General features: G+C 39.6%; 1 protein-coding gene and 2 non-coding genes across 4 annotated transcripts in view; all 3 read right to left on the reverse strand.

Annotated features, from left to right (window-relative positions):
- Positions 1-20,787, reverse strand: part of FKBP15 (FK506 binding protein 15) — a 55,077-nt gene that overhangs the window by 31,130 nt on the left and 3,160 nt on the right. For both annotated transcript variants that reach the window (XM_012802413.2, XM_023510611.1), the window contains exons 2-11: positions 18,579-18,694; positions 16,906-16,990; positions 16,411-16,480; positions 12,953-13,027; positions 12,536-12,634; positions 9,071-9,220; positions 7,539-7,607; positions 5,581-5,727; positions 1,466-1,608; positions 377-434 (exon numbers count right to left, since the gene is read on the reverse strand). In XM_012802413.2, the coding sequence (XP_012657867.1) occupies positions 377-434; positions 1,466-1,608; positions 5,581-5,727; positions 7,539-7,607; positions 9,071-9,220; positions 12,536-12,634; positions 12,953-13,027; positions 16,411-16,480; positions 16,906-16,990; positions 18,579-18,694 (1,012 nt within the window). The remainder of the gene's footprint in view (positions 1-376; positions 435-1,465; positions 1,609-5,580; positions 5,728-7,538; positions 7,608-9,070; positions 9,221-12,535; positions 12,635-12,952; positions 13,028-16,410; positions 16,481-16,905; positions 16,991-18,578; positions 18,695-20,787) is intronic.
- Positions 10,439-10,573, reverse strand: LOC111723714. The gene has a single exon (XR_002772203.1). It is a non-coding gene; the product is annotated as a small nucleolar RNA SNORA70 (small nucleolar RNA).
- Positions 11,936-11,996, reverse strand: LOC111723710. The gene has a single exon (XR_002772199.1). It is a non-coding gene; the product is annotated as a U7 small nuclear RNA (small nuclear RNA).

Raw genomic sequence — 20,787 nt, forward strand, 5'->3', positions numbered from 1 at the left:
CCAACTCCTGGGCTCAAGCGAGTCTCCTGCCTCAGCCTCCCAAGTAGCTGGGACCACAGGCGCCCGCCACAATGCCCGGCTATTTTTTGGTTGCAGTCATCATTGTTGTTTGGCGGGTCCGGGCTGGGGATTTGAACCCGCCACCTTACGTGTACGTGGCTGGCGCCTTAGCCGGTTGAGCTATAGGCGCCGAGCCTATTTCCATTTTAATAACAAAGAAACTGGTCTCTCTACAAAGAAGCCAGTCTAACTTAAACTGATTCCCAAGTAAGGAGAAATGAATAAAGTTCTCAACATTTTTTTGAGAACCTACCATATGATAGGTGCTCGAGGCCTCAGCACACTGGGGAAAAGGGAGATAGACTCTAATACTTACCGTATTTATTGTAAGCTGTTCACTGAAGGAGTTAGATTTGGTACGAAGAGACTGCTCCCTGAAAGCAAGTAAGACATACACTGAGATAATCCAGATTATACTAGATAAATAAATTATTATTATTATTATAATTATTATTGTGAGGCAAGAAAAGTAAAAAGCAGTTCTAAAAGAGTCCGACCTAGCCACCCTGTGTAGGCCTCAGCCAAGCCGCAGGCGTTTCTATTGTCTGCGTGTTTCTCCCGACATACTCGGGGCCTAGATTGTAATCTAGTAACTCCTTTGGGCTTCCATTGCCTTTGAGGGCAAGGGGCCCTACCAGTGTCAAGGACGCGGGCGAATCTGACCTTCCCCTTGAGCCGGGGACCTTGAAGATGATGTTATGTCTCACACTTTATTTTATGACCCTCATGTCTTATGACCCTCACGTGCACTCCCACCCTGAAAAGTGGATAAAAGAGAGGCAAGGGATTGAGTTGGGGGCTTGGTTTTGGGAAACATGCTGGTGTTCTGAGTACCCCCGGCCGAATAAACCCGCTTCCTCTAATCAACTGGTGCCTGGAGTCTTCTGTCTGCATAGGTTTCCTGCTACAATTGCAGTTTTGGCTAGGGCTGAGTTTGAACTCACCACCGCCAGCATATGGCGCCAGCGCCCTACTCCTTGGAGCCACAGGTGCCGCCCATATATAAATTATTTTTTAAAATGCTTGCCAATTTAATGCCCGTTAAACAGAATTTTTACTTTTTTTCAGTTTGCATAATTTTTGAATGCTAGTGAAGATGAACAACTTCCCATCTGAATGCTTATTATTTACATTTTTTATAACGGTATATTTATATTTATGCCCTTTGCTCAATTCCCTTCCAGGGTTTTGCAGATGTTCTTATCTGTATGAGTTAGTATTTTACAGACTATGGATATTAGTCCTTTTTCAAAAAATCTGATACAAGTATTTTCCCCATCTCCCTGATTCTATGTTTTCCAGTTATTTAAAATTATTTTATTTTTGACTATATCATTATTTCTGAACCCCTTTAAAAATAATTTTTATGACTAATAAAATACTTGATACAACCCCAGTATCTTACCCTGATTTGAAAGGCACTGATGTGGGTGGTGACACGAGGGTGTCAGCAGAGAGGCTGTCAGCACCAGGGATGGGAGAAGGAGCAGCAGAGTCCCGGGAACTAACACTGTGCCCATCAGAGCCAGAATTTCTGGCAAACTTCACCTAGGGAAAGAGCCAACACAGGTGGAATAGACTACAAATACACTTTTCCTCCTTTCTTTTCACGTATTCTCTATTACACAAGCCATTATCCACTCATTATAGGCAAATCAGAAAATGTAGGTAGGCAAAACGCTAAAATAATAATCACTTGCAATTCAATGACCAATATTAACCATTATATTATCTGTGTGTAGGTGTATGTTATTTTTTTTTTTACAAAACTGGGCCATATTGTTTTGTAACCTGTTTGGCTTACTCACTGCTGTATTAACATATTTCTAAGTCAGTAGATATTAATTTATAATATTATTTTTAACTACTGAAGAGTATGTCTGGCTTCAAGGGTCAGCCTTTCAATGCTATGATCTGTAGGAAAAAGTTTCCAAAGGCTTTTAAGAAATAAAGTCATAGGCTCGGTGTCCATAGATCAGTGGTTAGGGTGCTGGCCATGTACACCAGGGCTGATAGGTTCAAACCCAGCCCAATCCTGCTAAAAAACAAACAAACAAACAAACAACAAAAAAACAGCTGAGTGCTGGGGCAGGGGCCTTGTAGTCCTAGCTACAGGGGAGGCTGAGGCAAGAGAATCACTTGAGCCCAAGAGTTTGAGGCTCTATAGAGGGCAACAAAGTGAGATTCTGTCTCAATAAAAAAAGAAAGAAATACTCATGCTATTACCAAATACATTTCACCATTCCTCACTTTTAGACATTTAGCTTATTACAAGCATAAACAATGCTTTTGTGAATAGCTTTATGTACATGTCTTGCCACAGCATCTTAAATATTTCCAAAGTATAAATTCCCAGAAGTTAAATTGTTGGATAAATTTTGCAGGCTTTTAATATATACCATTAAATTTCCCAACAGAAAGATATGACTCTTTCTCAACATTCTTGCCACACTGGGTATTATCATTCTTTACTAGCCTTTTCACTTTACTATGCATGTTAATTTGCAATTCTTTTATTCTTGGTAAACTAGAACATTTTGTCTTATTTTATTCTTACTATGTCACCCTTACTAGATTCAAATTAGTTTGTTATCTATCACCAACCATGATTTCTTCAAATTCAAGAGAAAACTGAGAGAGAATATAAAAGCTGTTGGAATAGGCTCAGTGCCCATAGCACGGTGGTTACGATGCCAGCTACATACACCAAGGCTGGCAGGTTTGAACCCAGCCTGGGCCAGCTAAACAACAATGACAACTGCAACAAAAAAAAGCCAGATGTTGTGGTGGGTGCCTGTATTCCCAGCTACTTGGGAGGCTAAGATAGGAGAATTACTTAAGCCCAAGAGTTTGAGGTTGCTGTGAACTGTGACTCCACCGCACTCTACCAAGGGTGACATAGTAAGACTCTATCTCAAAAAAAACAAAAACAAAAAGGCTCAGCACCGGTAAATCAGCGGCTCGGGTGCCAGCCACATACATTGAAGCTGGTGGGATCAAACCCAGCCTGGGCCTGCCAAACATGACAATTACAACAACAACAAAAATAGCCAGGCATTATGGTGGTGCCTGTCATCCCAGCCACTTGGGAGGCTGAGGCAAGAGAATCGCTTAAGCCCAAGAGTTGGAGGTTGCAGTGAACTGTGATGCCATGGCACTCTATGGAGGGCAACATAATAAAACTTTGCCTCAAAAAAATAAAAAACAAACAAAAAAACAGTAGCTGGGAGCATGCCATGGAAAGAAGGCTAGAGTGGCCCAATAGAGATAAGGGTGGCTAATAAGAAAAGAGTCATTGAGAAGAAAGGCATCTCCTTTCTCTACAGCAGGAAAAGCCACAATGAAGATGATCACAATATTCACTATTTGTATGGTATTTTATAATTCATATAATTCATTAAACCCTATCACATTTTAATCTATTTAATAATCACAGCATAAAGCAACTTGGGTCATTTGGGGAGTGGAGGGTAGAATAAAGTTAATTAACTACAGCTTGCTACAGTTTTATTATAGAAATTATATATATTTATGATATAACATTTTTAGATGTTACCAAAGGTATAATGCTAAAAAGTAAACATTTCTGAATTCCACTTCCATTTTCCGGGGGGGTGGGGGGATCACTTTTAATCATTTCTTTTAAAGCTTACAGAAACTTTCTATGAATATATGGGCATGTGTGTATCTTTAATATATGTGCATGTGCACACATAAACACACAAGACCACACTATCCTGTTCTGCGACTTGCTTCCTTCACTTAACAATGGATTTGGATATTCTTTATGAGCTACATAAAAAACATTTTATGAAGAAACCATAATTTAATCAGTCTCTTAATGAACACTTAGGTTATTGCCAGTTTTTTATCATTAAGACATGACAGAGGGCGGAAAATACATAAATTAATAGCCATAAAATCACTAAGAAAAAAGGTTTATACACACACACATATAGGGCAGAAATCACTATTTTATAAATAAAATGAAAAGAATCTTAGTGTGCAGAAGTGATTTGCTCAAAGTTATAACCTCTTCTAAACTGAATAGAGAGCCAGGAAGGACATAAAACTTGGTCCTTTTAAAAAAATTAATTTTTTGGCAGGGCACAGTGTTTCACACCTGTAACCTAGCACTCTGGGAGGCTGAGGTGGGTAGATGACCTGAGCTTAGGAGTTAATTAATTTTAATTAAATTAATTTTTTTTTCTATTTTGAGACAGTCTCACTATATCACCTTCGGTAGCGTGCTGTAGCGTCACAGCTCACAGCAACCTCAAACTCTTGGGCTTAAGTAATTCTCTTGCCTCAGCCTCCCAGGTAGCTGGGACTACAGACACCCACCACAACACCTGGCTATTTTTTGTTGTTGATGTTGTTGTACTAGTCATTGTTGTTTGGCAGGCCCGGGCCAGGTTCAAACCCACCAGCTCTAATGTATGTGGCTTGTGGCTTAACCACTGGGCTACAGGCGTGAAGCCCAAATTAATTTTTTTATTGAGGTAAACTATACCGAACATACATAATTTACCATCTTTACCATTTTTTTTTGAGACAGACTCTCACTCTGTGCCCTGGGTAGAGTAGCATGGCATCATAGCTCACAGAAACCTCACACTCTTGGGCTCAGGCTATCCCCTTAACTCAGAATCCTGAGTAGCTGTGAGGCAAGAAAGTAAAAGCAGAACTAAAAGAATCTATCCTAACTGCTCTGTGTAGGCCTTAGCCAAGCCCCAGGCATTTCTGCTACCTGCGAGTTTCTCCCCTGACACACGCGGGGCCTAGATTGTAACCTAGTAACTTCCTTGGGTTTCTGTTGCCTTTGGGGCAGGTGGTCCTCCCAAGGCGAATCTGACCTTCCCCCTTGAGCCCGGGACCTTGAGGATGATGTCATGTTTCTCCGTCTTATGACCCTCACGTGCACTCCCACCCTGAAAGGTGGATAAAAGAGAGGCAAGAGATTGAGTCGGGGGGCTTGATTTTGGAAAACACGTTGGTGTTCCGAGTAGCCCCGGCCGAATAAACCCGCTTTCTCTAATCAACTGATGCCTGGAGTCTTCTGTCTGCGTCGGTTTCCTGCTACAGCTGGAGGTAACTACAGGTACTCCATTAACACCTGGCTAGTTTTAATATTTTTAGTAGAGATGGGGTCTCACTCTTGCTTAGGCTTGACTTGAACTCCTGAGCTGAGACAATCCACCTGCCTTGACCTCCCAGAGTGCTAGGATGATAGGCATGAGCTACTTTGCCTGACCCATCTTTACCATTTTTAAATGTACAGTTCATTGGCAATAAATACATTTATGTTCATTTTTTCCCCCTTTCTTGGTCTTTAGATTCCAAGGCTTTTGCTCTTTCTGACTATGCTCTTTCTACCTTTAAAACAAAATCTAAAGATTTATTTAGAATGAACCTCCAGGTCTTTAGAACCTGGTTTTCAAACATATTTATTTATTCACTTAACTAGCAAAAAGACAGTCACAGGGCTCATCAAACACAACACAGCACAATTTTACTCACCCGTCTGACTTCCACCTCAAACACCAGGGTTGAGTCTGCTGCTTGAGTCCAGCCTATAAGTCCTTCCGAGCCAGCAGCAAAGGCTGGAGGGATGACAAGTAACCGCTTCCCGCCTTTTCTCATGCCTAGCATTCCATCCTCCCAGCTCTTTAGGAATCAGAGATGGGAAACAGCTCATCAGATAAGAAGATCTTCCTAAGACAAGTCTAAGAAGATCAAGTTTCACTTATCCACTCTTTCCATGCCTTCTAAACTTCATAAAAGCTGGCATATTAAATACACTCTTCTTAAGTGATGAGAGAAAATGGGGGGAATAAAAGAATGGCAGTAAGCAAGAAATAAAGCTATGATTTATTAAGCATATTATTCCAGGCACTGTGCTATGTGCTTTACATGAATTATCTTGTTTAGTCCCCAAAATAACCACACAAAGTTGATAGCATTATTTTCATTCGTAAGCAGGCCAAGATCAGACAGTTAGTATATTGTTTCCAAGCTGAGATTCAACACTAGATCTGTCTAGCTTCAAAGATCATGCCTTGGTGGTGCCTGTGGCTCAAGGAGTAGGGTGCCAGTCCCATATACCAGAGGTGGCGGGTTCAAACCTGACCCCGACCAAAAACTGCAACAACAAAAAAAAGATCATGCCGGCTTGGCACCTGTGGCTCAAGCAGCTAAGGCACCAGCCACGTATACCTGAGCTGGCAGGTTCAAATCCAGCCCAGGCCGCCAAACAACAATGATGGCTGCAACCAAAAAATAGCCGGGCGTTGTGGCGGGTGCCTGTAGTCCCAGCTACTTGGGAGGCTGAGGCAGGAGACTCGCTTGAGCCCAGGAGTTGGAGGTTGCTGTGAGCTGTGAGCTGTGATTCTACAGCACTCTACCCAGGGCGACAGCTTGAGGTTCTGTCTCAAAAAAAAAAGATCATGCCTTAACTGCTATGATCTGCAGGACAAAGTCTCCAAAGGATTCTGGGAAAAGCAGTCATAAACAAAGTGATGGAGAAAAGCTGATAAATGAGTACAGCACAGTGCATCAGTATGTCCTGACACCAAGATACCCAATATGTGTAAAATACTCTATTTTATAAGGCAGCTGATAAAGAAAAAACCTCTGGGGCGGGGGAGGGGTGCCTTGGCTCAAAGGAGTGGGGCACCAGCCCCATATACCGGAGGTGGCGGGTTCAAACACAGCCCTGGCCAAAAACTGCAAAATTAAAAATCCTCTCAAAGTAAACCCAGGTCCTCAGATTCTAGTACCAGTGCTCCTCCTACTATGTCCTCACAGTTGCTTCCCTTGGGGACTGGGAAGTGCTGATTCAAACCAACTGAGACAGATGAGAATCAACCTATTATGACATACTTCTAGAAGAATCAGTTTTGTCTTTTTTCTTATTTAGGGTATAGAAAAGGAGGTAATAACTCTCACAGAGTCATAGGATGAAGAGAAAGGGTAGGGAGTACAAGGAACATATGTACCCATCTTCATAAAATGTCTCAAAGATAAAAATCTTCCAAATGCAGATAAGGTAACACATTTTTCCCCTCCTACTTTTCTTTTTTTTTTTGAGACAGAGTCTTACTTTGTCACCCTTGGTAGAGTGCCATGTTATAGCTCACAGCAACCTCTTGGGCACAAGTGATTCTCTTGCCTCAGCCTCCCAAGTAGCTAGGACTATAGGTTCCCGCCACAATGCCTGGCTATTTTTAGAAACAAGGTCTTGCTCTGGCTCAAGCTTGTCTTGAACTAGTGAACTCAGGCAATCCACCCACCTCAGCCTCCCAGAGTGCTGGGATTATAGCTGTAGCCACCATGCCTGGCCCTCCCTCCTACTTTACAACCAAGCATTTCCAGACTCTTAGAAAATATATTCTGGTTAGAAAAATCACACAAACTTAAACTAAATTAAGCCCACTGTCTTAATATAAAATCACACAAAAACACAGTTAAACCTTTACCTTGATGACTTTTCCTGATCCTAATTTTAGGCGAAGCAGTTTATCTTTGTTAACAGTGGAATCAAAAACCTGCAATTTGGAAAAAAGTAAATGAAGTCACCCAGTTTCAAAAATAGTAAGAATCACTGTGATATTCAACTAACTATACACAAGCACAGTACTTCTGAAATAGGGAATATCAAATATACCAAGAATATACCTTGAGACAGTCTCACTCTGTTGCCTCAGGCTAGAGTACCATGGTGTCATAGTTCATAGCAACCTCAAACTCCTGGGCTCAAGCTATCCTCTTGCCTCAGCCTCCTAAGTAGCTGGAATTATAAGTATACACCACTACACTTGGCTATTTTTTTCTATTTTTTGGTAGACACAGGTTTTCACTCTTACTCAGACTGGCCTAGGAACTCCTGAGCTCAAGCAATCCACCCACCTAGGCCTCCCAGAGTGCTAGGATTACAGGCATGAATCACCACACGTGAACAGAAATTAATTTTAAAGGAATGAAAAGATGAGACCACATCATAGCTAGGGTTTTATCACATTGTTCCTGAGACAATGGTTCTCCAGGTTTTAAAAAAATAAATTTCTACCACCACATATTCAACTAAACACTTTTCCTCTAAAAAGCATTTTCAAATTAATTATCTCATTTGATGCTGACACCAATCTTGCCAAGTAAGCAGAGTAAGGATCATTAACCCCCATTTACAAGTAGAAAAAAGGTAAACAGCTTAAATGACTTGATCAGTGTCAAATTAGGATAGAATTGAGACTTGAATCCATATTTTTTTAAAAAGTCATAGTCTAAAGATTTTTCTCTTATACTAACCTTCTTTTAAGGACTTAATAATATTGAAATAAAAAAATTCCAACATATTTACAGTATCTACTATAAGACAAACTCTGAAAAGGGTCTAAAAAGAAGTTTTAAAACCTAATCCCATAAGGATATATTCAAGTTTAAAACTGGTATAAGAGGATAAGACATACACATAAACAATTAGCAAAAATAACAGTATTTAGGAATTTGGTTTCCCCTTTCCATGAATAGAAAAGAGTGACACTGAGTAGATTTTACATGTTAACATTTTATGATATAGCCAAAAGCAGTTGTAACAACTAAAGCAGGGGTCCTAAAAGATTTCTATTTGCTGACAGCAGAAATTCACAGTAATTATACCTTCATTGTGAATGGTCCTTATGCTACTTAAATAGAAAAGCACTTGCAGGGTACATTTTCATTTTTTTTTTTTTTTGAGACAGAGCCTCAAGCTGTCCCCCTGGGTAGAGTGCCGTGGCATTACAGCTCACAGCAACCTCCAACTCCTGGGCTCAAGCGAGTCTCTTGCCTCCGCCTCCCAAGTAGCTGGGACCACAGGCGCCCGCCACAACGCCCGGCTATTTTTTGGTTGCAGCCGTCATTGTTGTTTGGCGGGTCCGGGCTGGGGATTCGAACCCGCCACCTTAGGTGTATGTGGCTGGCGCCTTAGCCGGTTGAGCTATAGGCGCCGAGCCAGGGTACATTTTCTTACCTGGCCCAGTCCATAATTCTGAAAGAGCCAGCCGGTATAGGCCACTTCCAAAGAATCTCCAACTTCCACAGCAGGGCCCTCTGCCACAATGAGGTCCTGGGATAGCACTGCATTTAGGGAAGAGGAGCTATTGTACTTGGCAATGCACACCTGCAAGACAAAATCCAGGTAGCATTAACTGAAGCCTAATAAGTGCTCTTTCCAATATTGCTACTGCTCTCTCTCAAACAGTTACATCCAGTAAAAAAATAGATAACATGTTTAGAAGGAAACCATCCCAAAGTCAGTAATCTTGCTAGGACTCAATGTGCCTGAGAGTATGGCTTTGAAGTCAGAATATCTAGGTACAGACTCAGGCACTGCCACTTAATTAACTTTGTGACCTGGGCCAAATAACTGAATCTCTATGTATTCAAAAGTCTCCATTTGTAAAATAGAGATAAAAGCTTCACATTTCTCATTGGGTAGTTATGAAAATTAAGTGAATTAATATAAGTAGAATACTTGGCAACATGCCTGGCAAATAATAAGTTGTTTAAAAACCATTAACTATGATTACTATATTGATTTACTATTTCAATGTTTGGAAACCAATTGAAAAAATTTCAAAAGGCACTTCTAAAGAAAATACACTGGGATCAGACTGAGCAAGAGTGAGTCTCTAAAGACAGGCAGGCATTGTGGCGGGTGCCTGTAGTCCTAGCTACTCCAGAGGCTGAGACAAGAGAATTGCTTGAGTCCAAGAGTTTGAGGTTGCTGTGAACTATGATGCCATATCACTCTACCGAGGACAACGAATACACTGGAAAGAAGGCCCTCACAAAATCAAGTCATATTCCCAAAATTCATATCACTACAGATATAGATTTGGCCACATTATCTTAGCACAAATCTTAAACGAATCAGATACATCTTTATGAATAATTATTCTATAGTCAATATTTTAATGGAATATACATTAGAAACGTGTTATTCAGTTTTTTTTTTTTGGACAGGATGTAGGATTTATTTTGGTAGGCGCAATTGATAGGCAACAGTGTTAAGTCCTCATGAATGCAACTCCACAGCCATCTGGGATGAGACCCTTCTCAGCCACCATGTCTTCAAATTCATCAGAGTTAAACTCAGTAAAACCCCATTTCTTGGCGATGTGAATCTTCTGACAGCCAGAGAACTTGAACTTGGCCCTGCAAAGGGCCTCATTCACATGCTCCTTGCTCTGTAGTTTAGTGCAGATGGACATGATGACTTGGCCAATGTGAACCCTGGCCACGGTGCCCTGGGGCTTTCCAAAGGCACCACGCATACCTGTCTGGAGCTTAGATTAGGGACAGCACAAGGTCTAACACATGAACATGTATTGGAAAGGAATGTCTCCAAGGTCCCTTAGAGCAACCTATACAAGCAACAGGCTGCATACACTACCAAGGAGGCTACTATTTGCAGCCATTGCACACCAGGCCCCCATGAGGAAAGGAGCATGGTCGGCTTAATTAGCTGCAGGTATTCATTTTCTTTTAAAAAATGTCACAATATTACAAACAAATAAATGCTAACTAAAACAGTGAGACATCATTTTTTACCAAGTGAATAAGACCAAAAGAAAAAAAAGGATCATTCTAAATTCTGGCAAAAATACAGTGAAAGTGAAACAGCATAGTCTTTCTGAAAAGGAGTGGACCAAAGTGTATTCAGAATCTAAAAAATATCTGGATTCTTACCCACTTATAAAAATAAAGCCTAAGGAAATGCAGGGGGAAAAATGATACAGACTTTATACATACATATACACATATTTATAATTTTAAAAATACTCACTACAGTATCATTTACTACAGAGATGGAAAATCTAAATGCCTAAAAGTAGGGAATGATTACATCCAGAACATCTTTTATAGCCTGAACATGCCTCCCCAAAATTCTTGTGCTGAAATCCTAATTCCCAGTGTCAGTATTAGGCGATGGGGCTTTTAGGAGGTAAGTAGTGAGGGTGGAGCCCTCATGACTGGGATTAGAGTTCTTACAAAAGATACCCCAGAGAGCTCTCTTGCCTTCTTTCTGTGTGAGGATACAAGAAGAAGATAGCAATCAGCAACCCAGAAAAAGGCATCAGCAGAACCCAACCATGCTGGTACCTGATCCTGGACTTTTGGCTTCCACAACTATGAGAAATAAATTTCTCTTGTTTATAAGTCATCTACTCTATGGTTCTTTGTTACAGTGGCTTGAACTAAGATAATATCCATATTACGCAGTATTTGAAAATTTTTTTCAAATAATTTTTCATGAGTTGCTTAAGTAAAATAAGCAAGACATAGAACTAGTGACTATATCCACTTAAGTATACTATACATAGGAAAAAGGAAATATGAGGTCAGACAATTAAGTTTGCAAACTCATCCTAGAAAAAAGTGCCACATACCTCACTACTGAATATCTATCACTACCGTCACCAGATAGCCAACAGAAGTACCTTGAAGGTGACTGCAGCAATATTCAACAATGAGACATGTATCATTTTGTGGGGAATGAGTTTGTGAACTTAATTGTCTGACCTTGTATAACATGTTAACAGTGGTTATTTTAGGTAGTAAGATTATAAATAATTTTTTTTTTTTTTGTGAGCTCAGGCAGTCCGTCCACCTCAGCCTTGCAGAGTGCTAGGATTCTAGGCATGAGCCACTGTGCCCAGCCCCACAACTTTATTTTCAAAAGATTGCTTTAATTTAACTAGCACAGTGTCAAACAGAAAAATAAAATACAATTTTTAAAAAATGATAGTTTTATTCCTTAAGATAATTTACTTATAAAGCAGAGAAATGTTTCCATCAATAAGTTTCCATTTAGTCTTTTTTTTTGTAGGGGGTAGTCTTCCAGTGAGTACCAGAAAATCTGCTAGACAAACTCTAAAAGAGCTGCAACACCAGACTTTTTTCTCTTAAAATATCTCATTGTCAAGCAGTTTCAATAAGTACTCCTATTATTTTCTTTAAATCATACAATAACTCAAGTGACAAAATTTGTGGGTGTTGTTCGTTTGCTTGTTTTTGAGACAAAGTCTTATTTACCTACTGCTCAGGTGGGAATGCAATGATCTGATTGTAGCTTACTGCAACCTCACACTCCTGGGCTCAAGCGATCCTCCTGCCTCAGACTCCTGAGTAGCTGGGACTATGGTATATGCCACCAAGCCTGGCTAAATTTTCTATTTTCTTTTGTAGTGACAAGATCTTCCTGTGTTGCCCAGGCTAGTCTCAAATTTCTGGTCTCAGGCAATCCTTCCACCTTAGCCTCCCAAGTAGCTAAGACTTTAGGCAAACACCACCATGCCTGGTCCTTAGTGAGATTTTATGCTTTTCACTAATAAAATATAGCAGATTATAGGTTTTCTATATATTTTTCTAAAATTGAGGAAAATTCAAACATGTATTATGGTTCTTCACAGGAAGAGTAAGATGGTATCACCTGTTTATTGAACTCCATGGCAGCCTTTTCTGACTCAAACATGATGGACCAGTTTTGTCTCTGGTCATCATAAAAGGTGCTATAGTTATTGGGTCGAACCTAGGGAAAAGAGAAATGTTAAGACAATTCATCCACAAGCAGCTTAGCAGATAAATCTGACTACCTAAACCTGACTCAGGCGGACCCAAGGAGAGGTATCAGGAATCTTTCTTCTTCCCTCCCACCCTCCACCAACTACCACTCCGTCCACACTCCAGGAAGGAGCCAAAAAACCTTTCTGAGAAGCTCTATTAGATTCTCACAATGACACCTAGGGCTGAAGCACCGGTGTGTCACATTACATATTACATACGCTCAGACTAATCCTTCCTGTAAAACTTTCCCAAAGGAGCTGATTCCAATGTAAGGAACTCTTACCATTAGCTCAAAGTTCAGATGAATCCTAGCAACAGTAACTGGCTGTTGCTGACTGATATAAACAAGAATCCTATACTGTACTCCAGTGAAGAAGGGCAGAAATAAAAAAAAAAAGAGAACAGAAATTAAAAGGCAATACAGATGTGAGGAGTTCTACACTTTATACAGCTATAGAACTTAAAGTCTGTTCATCCCTTAAAGCTTTAATTTTAAATATCATTTCATTATCTATTTTAATCATTTCTTGTTTTGGCCTTACTCCTTGACTATGATTGTCTTTATTTTGTTGCTGTTTTCATTTATATGAGAGGTCATTAAGAGACAGTGAATGAATGCTTAAAATGCAATTTTTTTTAATTGAGGGAAAATATATAGGAAAGTCACAAACCTTAAGTGTTTAACTCAGTTTTCACATATCTATTGCATATACATATATACATCCATATGAGCATCACCAGATTAAAAGAAGTATCTCCAATATTCCAGAAAGCTCAGTTAGGCCTCTTCATAGTTAATAATCCCAACCCTGAGGTTCCCACTATTCTGATTTCTATTGCTGATTAACTTGGCTATTCTTAAATTTATATAAATGGGAGTAGACAACGTATATTCTTTTATCTTTCTTCTTTTACTATGTCTGTAAGAGTTAGTCTTGTCATTTCTGTTCTCTTCTATTGTCATGTACATTCACTTATATGTATATACCATAATCTGTTCACCCATTTTCCTGTGGGGTTTTTTTTTTTGAGACAGAATTTCACTGTTGCCCTTGGTAGAGTGCTAGGGCATCATAGCTCACAGCAACCTCCAACTCCTGGGCTTCAGTGATCCTCTTGTCTCAGCTTCCCAAGTAGCTGCAACTATAGGCGCCACCACAACGCTTGGCTAGTTTTTACAGATGGGGTCTCAAACTCCCAACCTCTAGCAATTCATCCATCTCGGCCTTCCAGAGTGCTAGGATTACAAGCATGAGCCACTGCGCCCAGCCCCCATTCTCCTGTTTATGGACATTCAAGTTGTTTCAAGTTAGAGGCTATTATAAATAATACTTCTGCGAACATTCTCCATGTCTTTTGGAGAACATAGACATCCATTTGCTTCCTTTAATGTTTCCTGTAGGGCCAAACTGCTGGCAATGAATTCCCTCAGCTTTTGTTTGACTGAAAATTTATTTTGCCTTCATTTTTGAAGGATATTTTTGTTCATCTAGAATTCTAGATAGAGTTTTGTTTTTCTTTCAACACTATAAAGATACAATTCTGCCATCTTTCGATTCCAATGACATATACATTAGACCATATCCCACGTCTATCTTTGCTCTGGTCTCTCTCCATTCTTTCTTCTCTCTGTGCTTCAATTTGGATATTTTTTGTTGAACTGCCTCTGAGTCACTGATTCTGTTCCCTGCTGTGCTCAAATGCTGCTAAACCCATCCAATGTGTTCTTAATTACAGAAATTATATTTTTCAAATCTAGAATGCCATTTGATTATGCTTATGGATTCCAACTTAATTCGCCATCTTTTCATCCTTTTTGTACTTTTCCTTTATTTTCTTTAAGATATGAGTCACAATCCTTTGTAGGTTAACTTCAATATCTAGATTATTTGTGGGTCTGCTCCTTATTAATTTGTTTCCTTAATTATCAGTTACATTTTTCCACCTCTTTACATGTCAAGTAATTTTTGATTAAAGGTCCCATTTGTATAAAACAATATAGGGAATAAAATCATAAAAGTCTTAGTAGAAAACACCAGGATAAATCTACATAGCCTTGGTTTTGAGAACGGATTCTTAAACATGACACCAAAAGCACCATGACAAAAGAAAGAGCAGACAAAATGGACATTGACAAAATTAGAAACTTTTGTGCATCAAAAGGTATTAAGAAAGTGAAAGGACAACTATAGGAGAAAACACATGCAAATCAGGGTTTGATATCCAGAATACATTAAAAAAAATTATGACAACTCCACAATAAAGAGACAAAACTCAAAAACGGGCAAAGGACTTGAATAGATATTTCCCCAAAGAAAATATACAAATAGCCAATAAGTATACGAAAAGATGTTCAGAATCATTAGACATTAGGGAAATGCACATTAAAATCACAATAAAGTACCACTTCACACCCACTATCGTAGAATGTCAAGAATTTTTTTTTTCCAGCTTTTGGCCGGGGCTAGGTTTGAACCTGCCACCCTTGGCATATGGGGCCAGCACCCCACTCCTTGAGCCACAGACACTGCCCAAAATTTTTGAAAGGACAAAAAAATCCCAGAAAATAACAGAATGTTGGTAAGGATGTGAAGAAACTGGAACCTCCATATACTGTTTGTGGAAATGTAAAACAATGCAGCAGCTATGGAAAACAGATTGTTCCTCAGAAAGCTACACACAGGGCCAGACATGGTGGCTCATGGCTGTAATTCTAGCACTTTGGGAGGCCTGTCTGGGTGTGGTGGTTTATGCCTATAGTCCCCGCTACTTGGGAGGCTAAGGCAGGAGGATCACTTGAGCCCAGGAGTTTGAGTTTGAGGTTGCAGTGAGCTGCATGATGATACCACTGCACTCTAGCCTGGTGACAGAATGAGACCTGTCTCAAAAAAAGAAAAAAAAAAAAAAACTAAACATAGATTTACCATATGACTTGGCAATTCCACTCCTCATACATACCCAAAAGAACTAAAAATAGGAACTCAAACATATATGGAAATGTCAAAGTTCATTGCCCCGTTATTCATTATTGCCAAAAAGTAGAAACAGCACAAGCATCCATCAACTGTCGAATGGACAAACAAAATGTGGTTTATACATACAATGTAATAGCCATGAAAATGACTGAAATACTGATACCTGCTAAAACATGAACCCCAGGATCATGGTAAAGGAAATAACTCATACAGTATTATCACAAAAAGATAATATTGTATGAGTCCATTTATACGCAGTATCTAGAGCAGGCAAATTTATAGAAACAGAAGGTACCGTAGAGGTTATGCACGGATAGGAGAAAGGGAAATGGAGGGTTATTGCCTAATGGTTACAGTTTCAGCTTGAGATGATGAAAAAGTAGAAATAATAGCAGTGATTGTTGCTCAATATTGTGAACATAATTAACACCACCGGAATTATACACTTAAAAATAGTTAAATGGTAAATTTGATATATACTCCCCTATACATACCACAATTAAACAAAGAAAAAACAAATTCATTCCCAGAAGCGGAGGGACTCCCCAAATTCTTAAGTTAGGACTATACACAAAGATTTTGAATGGCTGGATTTGTTTTAACACACAACATTAAGCAAATATATATACCTAATATTAACAAATTCATATTAAACACACATAATCGTTCCTCTGACAAATAAAACACTGGGCAAGCCCAGATGAAAACCAGCTCACTGGCAGTATTTAGGAAACTTAAATATAAAAGGGACGTGGGGCATTCTCACCTCTTTGGCTGTATGGTTCCCCAGGACCGCAGCACCAAATTTGCCCTGCTTTACATACTGACCATTCATGCTACAGAAGAAAAACATCAGGTATTAATACTCCCCTGAACTATGGAGAACCAGCTTTCTTTTCTGCCATACACAAGTGGGAAATCTAGTCATTTTGCCTCAAGAAAGGGACATAATTGAACGGTTTATAATTTAAAGCTCTTATACAATTTAACTCTTTAAATTATCTGTTATTCATGGTATCTCAGTGGAGTGGTTCTGAAAGTTGTTCAGGGCACAATTACTTCCAAAAAAGAGTAGGCAATACAATGGCTCTAAGTTTTATGTGCAGAAATCTCCAATTGTAATGTTAAAACACTAGTGATGCTTTGTGAAAGGGGTGAGTAACCATTTTGCAAGGAACAGAGTTTTTTTTGAGAAAAGACATGAGCTTAACTGTAATCCCCTCCACCAAATTTCAGGAAGCGTTCCTTCTCAGCTACTTACTACCGATATGCATGGACTACTGTTGCATGCAGTACTGTAGAAGTGCCCATGGTGGCTGGTGCTGGTTTTGGTGTTGCCTGATTTCCTAAAGATGAAAAAGAAAGGCTGTCATTCATTTCTTGCTTGAAACTGATTTTTAACCATTAAACTAGCTTTAAAATCCTTTTTCACATCCTATAGTTAGTGTTACAATGCTTTCATGGCCATTACTCTCAATATTTTTCTATTGCCATTTTTACATGAAGTATGTTTTTCTGAACTTTCAGGAGGGGGGATGGGTCAGAGTGGCTTTTCTAACTTCCTTGATTGTTGTTGTAGTGTAGGGGTCAAAAATTTGGTGGCTTCCATCTGAGATGCCCTGTTTCTCTCTCTACTTTTCTGTGGACTCTCTCTTTCCTTCTTCTCCAGTGTCCCTAACCTCCTCAATCTCTATTCCATTCCCAGCAGGCTCTTCTCAACATGGGCCTATCCTGGAAAGTTGCCCTTCCAAGTAGATAACATTCAACAGTTCATTAGCAGCAAGACTGCTCCAGCTCTTTTAGCCCACAACATCAACCCCTTGTGTTTACTCAAAACTAGAGTGGGCAAAACTCTTCCCAGTCACAGCGTGACCTGCCATACTTTCCATGAACACCTGTTGGCTATTTGAGGGTTCTCCCATTCTTAGAGTCAGACACTTTATTACTTCCCCATTTTTCTCCATATGAACATTGGTACCATGCAGGCCTGGGGACCATGAGCGGTTTGTCTCCACCTGTTTGTATTTGAGGTTTCATAAGGATACAATTCAATTGGCTTTGTTGTAAATACTATCTATATTCTATAGATTTGTTTTTACTTCTAGTTGTTGTTCTACACATTTTTATAATGAGACTTGACGAGATTCAAGAACTATGCTACAGCCATCTTCCTCACAAGGGCTTCCTATAACCGCAGGTGTATTCCCTTGAACCCAGAGGGTCTCCTGTATCACTCCTTTATTTGTAAAAGACTAAAGAAGATTGTATAGGTAAATTTTAAGTTGAAATGCTAATAAAGCTCCTCTGCCTTTTTTTTTGAGACAGAGTCTTACTCTATCACCCTGGGTAGAGTGCTGTGGCATCATAGCCAACAGCAACCTCAAATTCTTGGGCTCAAGAGATCCTCTTGCAGCTGGGTACAGCAGCTCATACCCATAATCCTAGCACTCTGGGAAGCTGAGGTGGGTGGACTGCTTGAACTCAGGAGCAGGTATTTTAAAAATATCAGTCCCTCCTTCTCTCCTTTTCATTGAACAGATGTTCACTCAATTAATGCCCATCGTGTCCATCACAATGAAAGGTACAGGGGATATAATAATCCATGTACTATCTAGTTGCGAAAAATACACTTGCCTATTGCCAACGCAACTCATCCAGGTGAAAGAAGTGGACAGACAGTGTCTACTTAGAGTGTCTAGGGCAGTTCTGCAGAGTGGTGTCCACATGAGGCAGAACTTGTCTTCAACATTCTCCATCAGTTCTCAACACGGGGCACACTATCTAGTTGCTGGTATTCAGGGATCCCTGGTCTTAGAAGGCATCCACTACTGGTGGTGAGCTCAGCTAGACTGGTCAAGGATAGACAACCTGCACGACACTTTTAGAAGGCTGCTCATTCTTCCAACTGACCAGTTAAGGCACCACACTACTTACCTGTTGTTGCTGCTCCCTGGCCTTTCTTAGGCTGCTTTGGAGCTGTGTACTGGAAGAATTCGTTTCCATGACCAGCAGCTGCCTGATCCATTCCAAAAAGAGAGGCCAATCTGGCACTATTAGTAGAAAATGAAATTCCATTGACATACCCCACATTGAAATCATTATAATAACCACCCACTTCCAACTTTGAACAAATATCCCCTGACTATATATCTCACCATTCAACACTGGAAATAGCAGCTAAGTATCTTTGAAATTAAGATTGTATATTTTGATCTGAATATCATCATCTGACCCTGCTCATCCACAGATTTTGGTCAAAGCATCTCTCCTTTTTGGAGCTCAGTTTCTCCATTTTTAAATTAAGGCAATTAGTCTAGACGCTCTGTACGGTTTCTTCAAACTGTAATTCCTTGCTTATAGTTTCCAGTCACCCTATTATTGCCTCCTCCCCGATTTTTACCAGTGTCTTAAACCATACTATGATCTTATCTATCAAACAAGGTCCCTGCTATGATGTCATCTAACAGGTAGGACCACTCTTTTACTGTCCCTTGCACTATGCTGCTACCATTCCACTGAAACTGCTCTTGCTAAGATCACCAGTAATCCTGGGTCACTAAACCCAGTTTATCAGACCTTATCTTACTTGGCTTCATGTCACCTTTTCATATGTCAATTAATTTGTTCTTCAAACTATTCCCTTGGTTTCCCTTGATCACCCACAGTGATCTTTCTAAAAACCAAATTTAACCAACTCTCCCTCCTCAGTGAAACTTTCAATGACACCTCAGTATTCCAAGATAAAAATGCAAACTCCACACGACAGCTTTACAAGACCCTTCAAGACCTCCCCTCCCCTTATTCCTTGGCTTCATATCTGGCCATTTCTTACTCCCAACTGTGTGCTGCAGCCACCCTGAGGAACTGTTAGTTTCTCAAAGAAAGAAAAATTTTTTTAATCTCCAGCCTTTGTACATATGTTCCCTCTGCCTGCAACATTCTTCCTGTTCTCCTTATCCCCTGGAATTTGACCCTAATCTCAAATTCTAGGTTAGATGATCTTCCTAGGGACTCCCATAGTCCTCTAAACTCATTGATTCAGTGTCAGACACTGTAGTAAGGGCTAAGTTATACTCATGGGCAAAACTGCATTTTACTTTCCAGGAGCTTATAATTTAATGAGGGAATGAGACATTAAGTAATATTTAACTGTAAACTGCAGTATGAGATATATAACAGTGGCAGCTGTCGTATGGAGTTGTACTCTATAGAGATTAACAGAACTCAATCACTTATCATATAACATGGTAATTGATTATTTGTTTCAATCATCAATTGACTACATATAAGCATACCTCAGAGATATTATGGGTTTGGTTCCACATTACAATTTGCAAGCAAGTCACAGTTTCTTGGTTTTCCAGTACACATAAAAATATGTTTATACTATATTGGAGTCTACTGAAGTGTGTAGTAGCGTTATGTCTAAAAAAAACAGTGTATATACCTTAATTTAAAAATACTTGATTGCTAAAAAAAGCTAATGATCATCTGAGCTTTCAGCAAATCATAATCTTTTTGCTGGTGGAGGGTGTTGCTAGCTTCAAACTTTTCTTCTACAGGTGCCTCACCTCTCCCAGCTTTCACAGAATAGAAAGGAGTTAGGGCCTTGCTTTGGATTAACCTCTGGCTTAAGGAAATGTAATGTGGCTGGCTTGATGGTCCGTCCAGACCACTGAAACTTTCTCTATACTAGCGATAAAGCTGTTTCATTTTTTTATTATTATTCATGTGTTCACTGGAACGGCACTTGTAATTCCCTTCAAGAACTTTTCCTTTGCCCTCACAACTTGCCTGTTTGACATAAGAGGCCTAGCTTTTGGTTTATATTGGCTTTTAACATGCCTTCCTCACTAAGCTTAATCACCTCTAACTTTTGATTTAAAGCAAAAGATATGCAACTCTTTCAGATCCCTTGAGGAATTTGAGGTTGCTATGAGTTAGGCTAATGCCACTGCACGCTAGCTTGGGTAACAGAGTAACCCAACTCTGTCTCAAAAAAAATAAAAAGAATAGTCAACTCACTTTTGACTTCTGTAATGACAAGAGATACAAGATAATGAACATTATTAGTATATACTAAATGTTATAGTATAGTATATAGTATAGTATATAATTGTAATAGTTTTTCCTTTTTTTTTTT

The sequence above is a fragment of the Otolemur garnettii genome, unplaced genomic scaffold, assembly GCF_000181295.1.
Source record: "Otolemur garnettii isolate 467f Iridium unplaced genomic scaffold, OtoGar3 scaffold00014, whole genome shotgun sequence".
Lineage (NCBI taxonomy): Eukaryota > Metazoa > Chordata > Mammalia > Primates > Galagidae > Otolemur > Otolemur garnettii.